Below are 16,954 nucleotides of genomic sequence, written 5' to 3'. Positions count from 1 at the left end.
ATAGAATTCGCGTAATGGGTAGGTATGTTTATACGTCCCACGGGTTGTGGCGGGCGACGCGCGACCCTCGTGTCGGGCGGTGTTTACAGGCGCCGCGCCCCGGTGCGTCACGTCTAATGCGATTGTTTGGTGTCGGGGAGTGACCGCCGCGTGACACTCATTTAGTGCTGTACGATCGTTCGTGTCGACAACATGCGACTTTGTTTATTAACGTTACTTCTTATATCGTCTACGGTCACCGGTCGGCGGGGCGGCGGCGGCGGCTACCGTGGCGGCGGAGGATATCGCGGCGGCTCGGGCTCTCACTCGTACCCTCACTCCACGGGGTATTCTGGAACAGGCACCGGTGGATCGCACAATTATCCACATTCAACAGGCTATTCAGGAAACAACAACTACAACCATCGCAACACCTACAACCAACAAAATTCAGCAAGATATAATTATAACTCTAAGACTGAAGTCCACCATCACTACCATTATAGTCCTCCTCAGCAAATCAGTTACGGCCATACCTATCATCCTGTTTATCATGGGACTCCCCCAGTTTACGTTTACGAATACAGAAATTCAGGAAGTAGATTTGATACATTGCTGACCGGCTTAGCTCTGTATAATCTAGGCCGTATGTCAGCCAACAGTCATCACTACAATAATAACTATGATCCTCAACGGGAGTACCGTGGCACTCCAGGCGAAATATGCAAACTGCATATAAGTAAACAGACCGGCGAGTACGAGGAGACGCGCATTGATTGTCGATTAATGTCGAGCTTTATTTGGGAGGTCAACTCACCGCACGCACAGGGTCAGCAACATCAAGTTGTGTCGTCCAACACCGTTACTACTACATTCACTAATGGGACTGGAACAACAGTGACGGTAAAGAATGAGACGATCACGGATGCTCTGCAGGTAAAAGGACCATCTATTGCCGTGACTCCCGGCATGACTTGTTCTATGATTAGGATATCAAGAGATACGTCTGTGTTGAAAAAAAATGTGGATTGTGCACTGCTGCAAGAGTACGCTCAGCGTTCCTTACGTTCTAGTGCTCCGTTACGTGTGTTGCCTATGATGACAATCTTAGTTAACTTTGTCATATATTTGTTGTTAACGTATTATTTCTTTTAAAACTTATTTTTTTACTGTGGGTAATTATTATAACTTTTAAAATTCTTACTTTTGTACGAATGAAAAACAACTATAAATAAAACGCTTATTTTAATAATTTTGTATTTATAAACAGACATGATAAACATTACCAAAAAAACGAATATATAAATTATCATCTAATAATGGAAATACGACTTAAAAACCTGTTGCAAATATTAATATTTCTCTAACATTATTCCGTACGCCGTTAAACATTGATATTTTCAGAGAAAAGTTTGGGTAAGTTTTGCCAGCACTCGTAGTATTTGGCATCAAGTTTCTGACAGGTCTCTGCGCCCCACTTCGTTATCGCCAAACTCAAGGAAGACTCGAACATAAACGCCTGAAACAAAAATGCCTAACTTGACAAACATACGAGGAATTATAATCATAGTATTATACACTTTCGTACTATCATAAACATCTATCATATCTATTCATGCTAAGTTGTATCTTAGTCTGTCATCTACACTAATAGAGATAGTATCATGATTCGAGGTTAATTGAGCTAATAGTTTGGTCGACACCGAGCATCTAGTATTCCTATCATATTAAATATCTTGACATCAAAAATTCGCACATACCACGACCCAAACTACTCACTAAATTGGAGTAACTCATTAATGGTGATGACTTTTTAAAAGCTTGACCGGCAGAGCTTGTATAAATTACCCACGCACGTTTATACACCGATTAGGTTGCTTATGATGGAACATAATACATAAATATAAATTGTTACTCGCACCCTTTCAGCAAAAGGTTATAGTAAACAATTCATACCTGAGTGTTAACAGCGATCTTCTGTGGTACGAGTTCACCGGAAGAAGCACCGTTGAAGCACTTGTCATCAGGTCCATGTGGTGTCATAATAGAATGCAGTGAAGCTCCTCCTGGCAGGAACCCACCCTCTTTCGCTTCATACGCACCCAAAATAAGGCCCATGAACTCACTCATACAATTCCCTGAGAAAAAAATTACAACATATTGCAACTCATTTGTCAATTATTATGATTTGTGAACATTTAATATAATTCTTATTGACATAATTTTTGATTTGTGTTTAATAATGTTTAAAAAGAACATTCGCTGAGGACAGGATTCGAACCTGCGCGGGTAGAACCCATTGGATTTCAAGTCCAACTCCTTAACCACTCGGACACCTCAGCTATGAACGTTGGTCGTTAATTTAATGATAACATGTGTTAGGAATTTAATTAGATAATGTTTTCAATGTAAAGTAGTAATGATATTTGCGTGTTTTCAACAAATCAATATGAAGTAGCTGTAATTAGTTTAGCCTAGAACGAAAGTAAAATAATGTTTGCTATGTGTTTTACCATGATTACTCGAAAAGGTTCGGCCTATTTTGGTAAATGTAGGCATTCCAATGTTGTTTGTATCTAATGGACAAAGTAGGCAGCTAATTTGAACGTCAGACTTTCTGATGACGCAGTCGCTTTAGGTAAAGTCCACAGGTATACATAACATTTTAAAAAGGACAGCCCAACTTGTACATTTTGGGCTAAAGAGGGCGCAAGTTATGAATTTCGAAAGCTTTATTAATATCTGCTTACACTAACGAAATATAAAAAATACAAAATTATAATACAACAGCATTTTCCAAAAAGGGCGGTCTTTACAAAATGAAAAAACATTGTAAAAAGTATTGACATCGCTGAGGACAGGATTCGAACCTGCGCGGGTATAACCCATTGGATTTCAAGTCCAACTCCTTAACCACTCGGACACCTCAGCTATGAACGTTTTGTTTGAATTTGTCGATTTGAAAACAGACTTTTTATTTACACAGATGCAATCCTACATTCATTTTTATTATGATTACAACTTAATTTCATTGACTTCATATTAGGCGTTTTTGGCAGATGTATCTAAGCAGAATAGTAATTGTAATTGCGTAGTACTCGTGACCGGCGGTCTTGTACATATGACAAGATGTATGAATTTGAATGAGTTATGGGAAGTTAGTAAGAATCGTACAAGTGGCGTCCTTTGATCTCTATCTACCACTATGGGAAAAGGGCGTGATTTTATGTATTATGCAAGTAAGTAAAATTGTATATTATTATTCTAAATACTTTTTTAATTAGTAATTTATAAGGAAAAAGCGTATTATAACGCAGAATTAAAGTAGCTTTTATAATTAAGATTATTTTGTGGGAAACGAATAAGCTATACTTATACTGACATACTTTTAGCCAGTTTTAGCGATGTGTATCTAAAGTTTCTAAGTACAATACCCTAGGTATTTACGTGACAGCTTGTTTAATTATCACTAGTACGAATAGGGCATGCTACGATACGATATACCTAGCACGACCTAATCATTTTAATAACCTAGATAACAGCATTCGTTTTTATTATCGTCTACTGTGATCTCAGGTATAATTCTACGGAAAGTTATATGCATGCAGCTAGTAACCTAATTATTTTCTCTGGGTGCTTAAAAATTATATACTTATCATATTTTTTGAACTATTTAAAAAAAACAGGTAAATCAATATCACCTGAATAGGAAGAAATTCAATATTTTTATTTATTTTATTCTATATTTACTGTAGTTTAACTAGCAAGTTCAAATAACATTGTAATAATTATCCAAGATTTAAAAATAAAGTTCGCTGAGGACAGGATTCGAACCTGCGCGGGTAAAACCCATTGGATTTCAAGTCCAACTCCTTAACCACTCGGACACCTCAGCTACAACAATTTCGTTCAATTTATTGTTGTAGTAACATTCATAATGTCTATATAATGACGTCATTAAAACATGAGACGACTATAGCATATGCTTTTCTTTATTTGGCTATAAATAGGGTTGCCTGATACAGCCTTGTTTTTCCAAGACAATTCTAAGCCATTCTAGTCTGAGGGTTCACAGTAGAGGCACAAATTAGCAGTAAATTTTTGTTCGGAATCCAGGATATGGGTATCTTATTTCTGAACACAGGATAAGGCACATTATGAGGGATTTCCCGTCTATTTGTCAACCCTACAAGTAAGGTTTGAGTTACAAGAGGGCGGGCAACACGACCCAGTTCTATTTTTACGCGAAGGTAATTATTGTTTGTGTGCCTGCCATTGACGTAGGGACGTTGAGGTTTCTATTTTGATGAGTGTCGCTCGGCCGCTGACCTTTTATTTCGGGGTATTGTTTGAACAGATTTACTTTTCGTAGGTCAGTCAGTCACCTAAATTAGGCTAAAGTTAATCGGTCTAGTAAAATTTACGACTGATTTCCTAAAGTTTTTAACCTATGTTTTTTAGTATTCTCTGAAACTTACGAACCGCTACATCTTTTGTGTTTGGCGAGCTGGGGTGGCCGAGTGGTTAAGAAGTTGGACTCGAAATCCAATGGGTACTACCTGCATAGGTTCGAATCCTGTCAGCGAATTATTATAATACTTTTGACACATGGATAACTTTACTATCAAACCATTTGAAATAGAAACGTGTGCACTTGTGTAAATAGTAACGATTCTCGGTATTATAAAATAGGTGATTTGGATTAAGTATTCATAGCTGAGGTGTCCGAGTGGTTAAGGAGTTGGACTTGAAATCCAATGGGTTATACCCGCGCAGGTTCGAATCCTGTCCTCAGCGAAATTACTAGAATTACTTTTTGAAAATAAATAGAAGTAAGTATTTGACTGTGTTATAGGATTCCTATGTGTTACATGTTAACTGACTATATAAGTAATTATTTATTTTTAACTAAGTGGATAATATTAGCATAACGAGAACCAGCGTCTCCTGCCTGTTGACTGCAATGTTTTTACATAATTTAATCAAATCAATAGGGGCATACTTACGATGGTAGTAAGGAGGTCTAAACGTGTGCTCCTGTACGGACCACCTCGGAGGGAAGATCACGAAGTCGGCTATAGCAACGCCGGGCTTCGTCGACGGACATGTCAGCACTGTGAAGATGGATGGGTCCTGCAATATAAAGAGATGTGGGTAAGTGTTGAACAATTTGCTTTTCCTAATCTCTATAACCTATAGTAACGAGTGAACATATGACTTAACAAAAGAAGAGGAAATATACATGGATATGCAACACAGCGAATGTGACGATTTCTTGAAGATATTATGTAGCGTAGATATAGTTTCTGAATGACGAACGCATTTATCATATCAAAATCGAGATTGCAAATAATTGTAAGCAAGTTCTATTATCAATGTGTTTTGCGTTCAATACAGTTAATCAATTCAATGACGAGGTGTATGTACCTACCTAATAGCGTTCTGTCCAATTGACATTGTGAATGGACTATTAAATAGATCTCTTTTTAGTTGTCCTACATAAAATAGAGAGTTAAAGGTGAGAATTTTATTTTCCTAGGTGGATGGCCGGACGCAACAATCGTCCGAGGCGACTGGAAACTCACGGAAGAGGCCTTTGCTCAGCAGTGGGACATAGTAATAGTCGAATAATAAAATGTATCCCTTTAAAATTGAGTTTAAGTTCACGACCTCATATGGAACTTCGACGTCGAGACAGGAGCATAGAGGATTGTGAGACACGCTATTTAGTGTCAAAACACATAAAAAACGCTATTGAACAGATAAACTACCGCTATATGTACTCAGAAACCGGGGGTTACACAGGCAGATGTTCATAAACAAGGAGTACAGAGTGTCATCGGGAAAGTTACGGTACCTTTATCAAGTGAGTAAAAAATGTAAGACAATACTTACACAATGATCATACAGCACAGCATTGATAACCATGAACTTGCTCAGGTCGTATTTGTACGGCACATAGTTGCCGTGCCACGCGACCACGTCGAAGGGAGAGTGGTTCTGTTGAGCTTGGAACAGCGCACCCTGGTACTTGCTTATTATCTTGAAGCCTGGGGGAATTAGAGCGTTGGGTACATAAATATGTGAAGAACAGTCTCGTATCGGCACGCGTACGGTCGAGTCGTTTCGCAGAACTCGTTAGCTCTTATCGCAATTCTTTTGTTCTCACGGTTGCCAAGTGGCCGCGCCGGGCGGCCGGCTACCTGAGCCAGTGCGCAGGCACTTACTTCGTGATATTGTTTATAACATTATTACGAACGAATTATGGAATGTTCACAATCTTCAAATGAGGATGTAGATGTGGAGGTGGATGCTATGGTGGGCAACCAGTATTACATCTTGGTGCAAGAGGAAGAGGGACGGGATGGGACAAGGAAAAGGAATCGGGAAGCTAGGGAATCGGATGAAGAGTGGACAGTTGTAGGAACCGAAAAGAGAAAGCGAAAGCAGGAATCTGAACACGAGCCACCGAAGTGGGAAGTAACTATATCTTGTAAAGATAAGTTACCTAAGTCGTTCGCATTGGCTAAGATGTTGAAAGCTCTGTCAATAAATAACATACTTAGGGTGAAGTATGTAAACGCATATCGCGTTCGTATCCAATTCAGAGAGGTCACCGATATGAACAAACTTTGTTCGTGTGAATCACTCGTGGCAAAAGGTTGGCGCTTTAGCAAAGACCTAGAAGTGGGCTACTCATACGGTGTGATCAAAGACGTGGACCTGGAACTAGAGGATACAACCGTCCAACAAAGCATAACTTGTCCAGAAAACCTAGAATTGATATCGGTGAGAAGGCTGAACCGACGAGATAAGGAGAATGGCGGTTGGACACCTAGCGAAGTTGTAAGGCTATGTTTTAAGGGGGATTGTCTACCGGAGTATGTACATGCCGACGGACTGAGAATCAGAGTGGAACCCTATATCTTTCCCGTCTCTCAATGCTCGCGGTGCTGGAGACTAGGACATACAAATAAAATGTGCCCGTCTGCCAGAATTGTATGTCCTAAGTGCAGCGGGCCGCACGCCAACTGTGAGACGAAAAGTTATAAATGTGCAAACTGTTCAGGTCGTCATATGGCACTATCAAGGACATGTCCGTCATTTATTAGAGAGAAAAAAATTCGTGACATAATGGCTGATCAAAACTGCACCTACAAGAGAGCGTTAAACTTGCACGCGGCGGCTGTGGCAACCGAACCCCCCAGACAAAACAGAGTGATTGTTAACACCACATCTAAGGACAGTAAGTCTTTGGATGTAACAGAGGACCACCCACCCATAACTTTGAGTACAGAAGAAAGACAAGAAGATTCAGCGGAAACTGGGACAACACATAAGAAAACCAGAAACGGCAAGAAAAGAAATAAGACACAATACAAGACATGGAGCGACCTGTTCAAGGATGAGTCGGAGCACCCAGCGGAGGAGAACACGCCACAAACACACGCAGAGGAAAATACCGATGATCAGTCGCATCAGTTTATGGACTTATTAGTGCGGGTGAAGGAAATTATTTTCCTTAAAAGACTTTCGTTGATGGCGAAAATCAAAAGTATTTTTAAATTATTTATTGAGTGGGTATTATCGGTGGTGGTAAATAACGTGTCAGATAGTCCTTTGTTACAGTTAGCATTAAGTGTTTTTAATGGATAGTAATAGTAAACGTATTAAACTGAACATTATGCAATGGAATGCACAAAGTCTCAAGCCTAAGTTAACATCATTTACACATCTATTATTTACAAGTAATATTCATATAGCAGTAATTTCTGAAACATGGCTGGAGCCCGATAGTGCATTAAGAGTCAGGGATTTTAATACATTTCGGCGCGATAGAGCTGACTCATACGGAGGAGTGGCCATTCTCACACACAAATCAATTAGAGCTCAACTTACTAACTACCAAATTACGAATAGGGGTATAGAATGTCTTCAAGTTAAAATATTTAATTGTTCCTTTATAGAAAATATAATTGCAATATATTGTCCTTCGTCGGTACGAACTAATTATTCAGACTGGTATGATATATTGTCTAGCTTTAATAGAAAAACTATTATACTTGGTGACTTTAACGCACATCACACTAATTGGTCAATTAAAACAGATTCCAGAGGGATACAAATATTAGATGCCATGATCGATAATAGTTATGCTATATTGAATGACTGCAGTGATACGCGTATTAAGTTAGTTAGTGGTCATTTGCAAAAGTCAGCCCCTGACATTACACTTGCTACGTTGGACATCGCTATGAGATTCAATTGGTCTGTATCAAAAGAAACTTTAGGAAGTGATCATTTGATAATACACATTTCCTCTGAATGTAACATGAATAACCATTTGGAAATCAAAAGAAATTTTAAAAAAGCCGACTGGGTCGGTTATGAAACCTGTCTAGAGAAACTCTTTTCATGCTTAATTCTTCCTGAAGACCCCCAACTGGCGTATGACAAATTTGTTGACGTTATTTATTTAGCCGCAGATATTCACATACCCCTTATTAAAATTTCACAAAATCCAGACACAAAGTTTACCCCAAAATCATACTGGAATCCGTCCTTATCTAAGGCCGTAGCCGTTCGACGGTTGGCCTTATCAAATTTCCGGAAAAATCCGACACCACTTAACCTGGATCTCTTAAATGATAAAATTAGAATAGCGCAGAAACTGATTCGGCAAGCTAAACATCAGTCTTGGATCGAGTTTTGTTCATCAATTGATGAACAAACTTCGGCATCCCATATGTGGCGGCAAATGCGATGGATAAAGGGTCACAGGTCACCTAGATTAGTCGTAGACAGTACTGCAGCTAATAACCTACTTTTGTCCCTCACTCCAGATTATGTATCACCTAAGATGCCTATGTTATCGAATCACAATGTAGATCTCGAGAGGAGTATCTCCATACAGGAGCTTGATAAATGTATTAAATGTAAGGATACATCTCCTGGATGCGATGATATATCGTACTCAATGATCAAGTACTTGCCGAGGAATGGGAAACTTTTTTTACTTCACTTATATAATTTATTTTTATCTCATAGCTTTGTACCCACCCAATGGCGTAATATTAATTTAATACCAATCCCTAAACCGGGAAGAGACCCTAACTTAGTGACGTCAATTAGGCCTATATCCTTGATGTGCTGTCTCTGCAAAATTTTCCATGTAATAATCAATAGGAGATTAGAATGGTATTTTGAAAAAAACAACCTATTCTCTGTCAATACGGTTGGTTTCAGAAAAACTAGAGGTTGTTTGGACAGTCTAAGTTGTTTAGTAGCACGAATACAAAAAGGGTTTTCGGTAAGGCACTCCACCATTGCTTGTTTTGTTGATATAGACAGTGCTTATAATAATGTCGATATCCAAATGTTAATTACTATCTTACATAACTTTGGAGTGGGGGTCAAAATTTGTCAATACTTATGGAATTTTTTAACAGAAAGACAACTTAAAATACGTACTGAAGATGGTTATATATGTAGAACATCAGGGCGAGGTTTAGCGCAGGGAGACCCGTTAAGTCCCTTGTTATTTAATGTGGCCACCATTGAGATATGTAGAACTATAGAAACCGATATATTTATTTCTCAATATGCGGATGATTTCGTATTATATTATACCGGTTCTTCTATCACTCAGTGTGTATCTAAACTACAATATAACTTAAATATTCTTCATGAACTGCTATTAAAGTTAGGTCTGAATATATCTGCAAGTAAGAGTCAAGTATGCATTTTTCAGAATGGTTATAGAAGACAAACTGTAAATTTATGTATCGATGGTCTGTCCTTAGAATGTGTACCTTTTGTCAAATATTTAGGAGTGTGGTTAGATCGAAACTTGAGATGGGCAAAACATATAAACGAGGTCAGAGAGAGAGCCTTAAAATTTATGAATATATTCAAAGTCCTTACCGGTCCCGGATGGGGAATACACCCTAGTCACCTGAGGACCCTCTATATATCTGTAGTTCGTAGTCGTTTAGATTATGCCAGTTTTTTATATGACTCTAGTTGTGCAACTCACTGTGTTAAGCTAGACAGAGTGCAGAACCAGTATATGCGTGCGATAGGAGGATTTATAAAAAGCACCCCTATCCATGTTATGGAATCGGAACTGCTACTTCAACCATTGGTTGTAAGAAGAACATACTTAGCTGGCAAATTTATCCTTAAGACTAGATCCCTAAGAGATAATGATTTGTGTTCAATATTAGAGGAACTGTCAAGTTTGTGTCAGGGTTTATATTGGAGACGCAGGAAACAACCATTACTGGTCACTACATTTGACAGATTTAGGAATATATCGGTGGATTCTAGTGAGCAACTCGAGATGTTTGGTTTGGATACCTGGATCAGTAATATTAACACTAAAAGTTTTATAAACCCGAATGTTAAGAATTTAAACACACCCAAACGTAAGTGTAGCACTCAAAATTTACTGTTAATTTGCAACAAATATATACATGAGGAGTATGCTGAATTTTATAAAATCTACACGGATGGATCCAAAGATAGTCAAGGTGCAGGGGCTGCCTTCTTAGATATACAGACAAATGATTCGCTGAAATTGTCTATAAAGGAATCCAGTATTTCTATTATGCATGCTGAGCTCATCGCGATTGCTGAAGCATTATCTTATATTAGATCAGTAGCAAATCATTATAAGTTTGTGATATTCACTGACTCTAAAAGTGCTCTCCAACATTTAGAACTGTGTACGTCCACAAAACGAGGCATTCCATTGGCATATGATGTTCTTAATAGTTTACATAAATTAAATTCAGATAATACAATAGTAATTCTTCAGTGGATACCTTCCCACATTGGCTTACTAGGAAATGAGGCAGTAGACAAACTTGCAGGGGAGGCTTTGACTGAGGGTGTGGTTTTCAACTGTGTGCCATACTACACAAGCCTGTTGCGTCATCTGAAATTATACTGTACCAAATTGTGGTCCGAGTACTTTGACGAAAGATCACGTTATAAGGGCATATGGTACAAAACTATACAGCCATCGCTGCCTCACGACCTTTGGTTCCATGGGAGCGGTTTGGGAAGGTATCACATTGTAACCAGCTTTCGACTACGAGCCGGGCACATTCCACTAAATAAGTTCGGATACATGATGGGCAGAGAAAGATCCACTAATTGTAGTGAATGTGACAGAGTTGAGGACGTACACCATATATTGGTGGAATGTGTGCGGAACGAGGTCTTCAGAAGACATGTTGTGGCTTCTGAAAACATAGAACACCTTAACGTTGGCTGGTGTAATACTATTTTAGCTTTTCCCCTCTCCAAGGGGGCCAAATTACTTTGTAAATTGACCCAAATTGGGGTCAAAAATAGGGCAATTTAATTGTTATTTTTTTGTTGTTAATGTTTTTGTTACTTTTGTTGGAACTATGGGGGTTACATGTTCAAATTTGAACCATCTCCCTTTGAATAAAGATTAAAAAAAAAAAAAAAAAATATGTGAAGAAAGTATAACTTCTTTTTTGAAGTAGGTAACAGGAAAAGATGTGCGGTTAGTAAAAATATCGTAAATTTCAAAGGCTTTAGTCTGTTATCAACGATAGAGCTCTGGGACATTCATGACATTAAAATTCGTCGACGTTCGCTAATTAGGAACCCAAAAGCAATTGACTTCTATTGGTTTTTTTTACTGATTAATTTTATTCGAGCAAGGCTCTTACAGGGCTATATTTCTAGTATTTCTGTACTCACCAGGAATCTCCTCGTCTATGTAATGTGCGACTGGAGTTAGGAAGTCTCTAGGGTTGGCTAGACCGTTGGCTCCGATAGGCCCAAGATCTGGCAGCTTGAAGTGTCCATCGAACACTTCTAGTATGTAACCACTAGAAAGCATCGGAATCCAAAGTTATTAGGTTATATTTCCGTACAAATACATTGGCATACGTTGGCTACTCACTCACTCACATAAGGATATCCCACTATTCTATGGAAATAGATAAGATAAAAAACATATTGATTGCTTGCACTGCCGTTTTTCCTCCATTGATACAAGTCTGATATCTATTAGGTATCTATTCCCATTATTGCTTTGTAAGAAGAAAACTAATAAATCTTACCGAGTAGGTCCCTCAACGGCGACGGCGAATCTCATGCCGAGCTGAATGACCCCAATCTCGTTGGGTGCCACCTTCATGATGCCAAACTCCGTGGTTATTGTAAGTGTTCCTTGCTGAGGAACTAAATAGAGAGACATAGGAATGAAATGAGAGTCATCGCAATGAGTCACACCAGCACATCAAAATATGACTATTAAACACACTGCATTTAATTTGTGTACTTATGCTGATAATAATAGTTTTTGTTTTATCAAAATCGGATCAAAATTACCGAAGTTACAGCGTTATAAAGTTTCACTGCTTTTTTAAATTTGCGTTGCTTCGCGCGCTATGCGCTGACGTCACGACGCAACAGACACGCTTGTTCGACTGCGGGTGATGCGGAGTTTTGATTTGAAAAGTGATTTGCATTTAATATTTAAAGAGTCTGAGTATGTGTATGTGTTATAAATTTAATCATCGTGTTTTTTGTAAAATAAGATATCCTCGATCTCGATCGCCACGCACACAATCATCAACTAGACCCAGGTAAAGGTTGAACTCGTATACAAATAATATTTTTGTGTTAATAGTATTATAGTTTTAAAATAATATTATAAAAAAAAAAGTTGTCACCCCTGCCTCTGACTTCAGTCAGGTTGATGGCTATCATATGAACGCATGAATCTACTCTGTAGGTAGGTAGTCTTATATGATTGGGTGTGTAATGAGAACTTTTAAACTAACATTTTAATTTTGATATTATTAGATTTAATAAACATGGGTTCTTTTTTCAAAACAAAACAACGCCAACTCAACCGCCGCGCTCGGCTCGCCGCCGCCTGTGAGGTCATTGAACTGCTTATTAAATAGTATCAACTGTTAGGTAGAAGTTCATTGCTAGGTATGTATGAACATGATATGGCATCTTGATCTTGAGGAAGTGTTCAAAAGGCAATAAACTTCTATTTAACATTTGCGCTTGACAGTATCAGAACCGGGCTTTAAGTTTTAGATTAGGTGTCTTTTGCAAAAATATAAAACAGTTTACATGGTACAGAAAATACAATTTTTGGGGTGTTTTTTCACTGGAGTTAGTACACATAGGAACAATACAATATTTTCTAACCATTTTGTTTGTCCACTATAAGCAAAACAAATTATTTAAAGCGAAACCGCGAGAGCGCAACGAGCCTATGTAGGTATCGGCAAGTACTGACGAAATAGCAGTGTCACGAGATGACGTCACACGTCCGTGCGGCCGCTTCGCCGGAGTTTGGCGCGAAGGCCATACTTTGACATTTAATATCTCGGTCATTTTTGAAGATACGAAAAAAATAAAAACAGATTTTTTATCCTTGAAGTACCTAGTTTTTAAATATGCTCATAACAAAAATCATTGGTGTGACTCATTGTTACCACTAAGTTGGTGTCTTTACAAACACTAAATTAAACTATAGGTAGGTAATAACGGCACTAAAATCGAACCCACGATTTAGTGCAACATAATCTAACAGAAGTGGCCGTCCATGGTCGCATTAATAATTAAGTAGTTATATGTAACACCGTTTTATTTTCAGAGTAACTTAATAGATAGCTAAATAGGTAGGTATCTACTATTTATAAGTTCAAATGTCAAACAGTTACCTAACTCGTTTTATTTATAAGTCCACATTTTATGTAATTCAGTTGATCTAATCTGAAATCTTGTGAAATACCTGCTAAATTATTCTATGTAAAATGTAGATTGTCTCCTTACCAATTAGGAAGTCTCCGTCGCTGCTATAAAACGCGCTTTTGTCCATAGAAGCGTTACAAAGGTAGACATGTATAGCGAGGCCATGACGGGAGCGAGGGTCACCAGCTCCGCATACGGTGTGCAGACCAGCTACGAAGTCTACCGACTGGCTTGACGGAGGAATGTCGAATGGAAGCCAGCGGGACTAAAAGTAGAACGAAGAAATTAATTAACTCTGAACGTTCGAGAAACCTAAGGGATCTTTAGGAAGACTTTAAGTACTTACGAAATTGATGAAATCATAAATGGTTTATTAAAAGTAAAAAACTATGTAGGTAGTTTTACCTACCTACATTTCGTACTTATAATGTAATAAAACTACCTATCTACATAGTTCTTTAGCCAAAAAAAGGAGGTAGGTACTTCTGCGTTAATGTGTTTTCATACCTTCTGTACTCGCAAAGTTATAATAATATCTAATCAAACTTACAAAAGTAATTGACATGTATAGGGTCTTACCTGGTTAGGATCAGGTTCCTGTTCATCCCATCTGTGAGTGAGGTGTTTGGCCACGTTCAACTTTTGGAACGGCTTGTGGACCACCGAGGGACGGATCCTAAAATATACCAATTATGAACTAAACAGGCAGTATTTCTTAATTGATTGTGATTGAATTGGGTCCACGAAAGGGGTCTTTAGCTTTTATACTACCAATTTGTAAGATAGGTGAGCTCGAATTCTTTATTATTAACCTCGCAACCGAGCTGCTTCAACGAGCCCTCAAGCCAGCTGCTTCAACGTTTAAACGTCCATAATGTTTTGCCTCATCAAATTAATCATGACTGAAAACTTTAATATACTTTTTTGTGCTTTTTATTGCACTCTTACCTGTATAACCAAGACCTTTTGTTGTCATGTCTAGGAGCAGTGAACGCGGTTCCAGAGAGTTGTTCAGCGTACAACCCGTAAGGGCAACGCTGAGGGTTGTTCTGCCCCTCTGGGAGAGATCCCGGCCTACGAGGATCCTCCGATGTGAATTCAGAGCCGAATCCACAGAGGTACTATGTAAAATAATATTCATAAGACTATCAATATTCATTAATATGGCAGGAAGAGCCGTTTTTCGTAAAAGTCGAAATGTTCTAGAATTTCATAATAGCAAGTCATGCTGAAATATAATCTCCGCATTCAATAATAATATCAAGTTCCATATTCATTTGAAATAACGTAATTTCTAGAGTCTATAAGTTACTACAGAGAACACGCTATTATTAAAAAATACACCGTTAAATAAGTATTGTGCAGCAATTTTAATCGAAATTTAAAAAAATGGAAACTATACTTGAAATGTATATTTTTCCATTGATCAAGTCAGATAACAGTTAAGTAGCAGATACTAGTTTACTGGTTTGATCGACGCAGATTTTAAAAATAACAAACAGGTTTCAGGTTTGTAATAAATTGAACATTAACCGTAGCACTTTCACTTGCAATATTCTTAACTACCAGTTAATAAAATGGCTATTTACATTATCGTTAATGTAAGTTACTGTAATTTAAAGCTTTCTTACCTTAAGGTCCTCCATCTTTCAATCACAGGTATCTATCTATCGATAGTAAGATCCGACTAGGTGTACGACGGTGGTCGTTCTGACGAGCTGTTTACTACAACTTGCTTCAAGAATGCTATGCAAATGTGGCCGGTTTATATACTAGCGATAAATGTATTTATGTATGCTGCGATACAGATAACTTAGTAAATATTATGTGATAATGAGTAATCTCAGTTTATTTGGTACACAGACAAATAGCATTTTTATTGTAAAAATGTTCTCTCTGTCCTCCAACCTACTCATACGGTACCGCCATAGAAATTAAATGAATTTTCTTTTAACTCATGACTGTCTCGCTGCTGGACAACGGTCTCCTCTCAGACAAGGGAGGGGTTAGGCCTCGAGTCCACCACGCTGGCCAAGTATAGGGGAGTATCCATGCCAAGACATGTTTTAATGTAGGTACTTTTTAGGCATGCAAGGTTCTATCACGATACTTTCCATATCTGATGATTGGATAGAGGGAGGATAGGTATAAGTGTATTAATTTTGAATTATCCCCAGATCCCAGATGATGACTAAAAATAAGTAAGAACAATATAAGTATATTATTTAGTAAAATATCGTCGTTTTTCTAACGCATCTTTTAGAAAAATTCAAATGCCTAATTGCAGAGTTCATGTAGAAGGCATTATCAGTAGATAATTAGTTTTTTTCCTGCTTGTTGTTTTCGGATATAGTGGATATAGATAGTGGTTAAAGGTTGTGTGGCCACTCTGACGTCACAATCTAACTAGGTGCCTACCTAGGTATACATATAGGACATGACTGAGGTATGTGTTGTTGACGCAATGTACTACGCAACATAAAAATAAGAAACGCAAGAAAACAAGGAAATAAATATTAATTTATTAATCTCATACAACCTTTGCAATTTTGTATTACGATAACTCGATCATGCTACTTAGACTTACTTACCTACTTATTTGAAAAGCTCTAGAATAAACAATGCATTTCAACAAAACTTTACGAAACAAATTAATTGTTCTGTGAAAATCAAACCGATGTTAGTGCTTTTTGCGGTAGGTAATAATTTTATAGATAAAAATTTCCCGTTGCGAAATTAATAATTTTGTTATTATTCGAGCCCAGTACGACATTGTTTGTTTTCCTGATTAAAATAATATCGGCTAAATAAATACCACATAAATTTCCCCGTACCTATATCCATACCAGTACCCATATGCCTATAGACCCATATTCTATGTACATACATATACCTGACCACTTGTAAACATTAAATTTTCCTTTTAGTTATATATGTAGGTCTGTACATTATAATACCTACTTAATACCAAGTGTTGCTAATTAATAACTCCTGCTAAGATTCCTATGTGTATTCCTGTATAACAATATATTACCTACTAGAGTATACAATTATGTTTATTTCCTGTTATTTTAAAAATAACTACCGAAAGTCCTACCTACCTACTTACCTAGCGTGTTAAATAGGCAGCGTAACGAGGCTGTATCTAATAAACCTCTGTCTGTACCTTCAGATATAATACCATAAGGGTCAATATAGGGTCGGTTACCATTTC

The 16,954-nt window shown here is 37.8% G+C and overlaps 2 protein-coding genes and 4 non-coding genes across 6 annotated transcripts; 2 read left to right on the top strand and 4 right to left on the bottom strand.

The window, feature by feature from the left end:
- The first annotated feature begins 51 nt into the window (after positions 1 to 51).
- Positions 52 to 1,225, top strand: LOC142979562 (uncharacterized). Its single transcript, XM_076124557.1, has one exon. It carries the CDS (start codon positions 193 to 195, stop codon positions 1,132 to 1,134), a length of 942 nt encoding a protein of 313 aa, XP_075980672.1. The 5' UTR covers positions 52 to 192; the 3' UTR covers positions 1,135 to 1,225.
- On the bottom strand, positions 1,208 to 15,522 carry hgo (homogentisate 1,2-dioxygenase). Its single transcript, XM_076124554.1, has 10 exons — positions 15,372 to 15,522; positions 14,689 to 14,861; positions 14,320 to 14,416; positions 13,822 to 14,005; positions 12,084 to 12,204; positions 11,719 to 11,849; positions 5,875 to 6,029; positions 4,986 to 5,112; positions 1,936 to 2,117; positions 1,208 to 1,498 (listed from the first exon to the last, which is right to left on the bottom strand). The coding sequence occupies exons 1-10, from the start codon at positions 15,384 to 15,386 to the stop codon at positions 1,364 to 1,366; spliced, it is 1,320 nt and encodes a 439-aa protein (XP_075980669.1). The 5' UTR covers positions 15,387 to 15,522; the 3' UTR covers positions 1,208 to 1,363.
- On the bottom strand, positions 2,240 to 2,321 carry TRNAS-UGA (transfer RNA serine (anticodon UGA)). The gene has a single exon. It is a non-coding gene; the product is annotated as a tRNA-Ser (tRNA).
- Positions 2,829 to 2,910, bottom strand: TRNAS-UGA (transfer RNA serine (anticodon UGA)). Its single transcript has one exon. It is a non-coding gene; the product is annotated as a tRNA-Ser (tRNA).
- TRNAS-UGA (transfer RNA serine (anticodon UGA)) lies at positions 3,793 to 3,874 on the bottom strand. The gene has a single exon. It is a non-coding gene; the product is annotated as a tRNA-Ser (tRNA).
- Positions 4,695 to 4,776, top strand: TRNAS-UGA (transfer RNA serine (anticodon UGA)). The gene has a single exon. It is a non-coding gene; the product is annotated as a tRNA-Ser (tRNA).
- Positions 15,523 to 16,954: the final 1,432 nt, after the last annotated feature.

Source organism: Anticarsia gemmatalis, chromosome 16 (assembly GCF_050436995.1).
Source record: "Anticarsia gemmatalis isolate Benzon Research Colony breed Stoneville strain chromosome 16, ilAntGemm2 primary, whole genome shotgun sequence".
NCBI lineage: Eukaryota > Metazoa > Arthropoda > Insecta > Lepidoptera > Erebidae > Anticarsia > Anticarsia gemmatalis.
The sequence above is the reverse complement of the archived record's forward strand: the minus strand, read 5'-3'. Positions and strand labels throughout refer to the sequence as shown.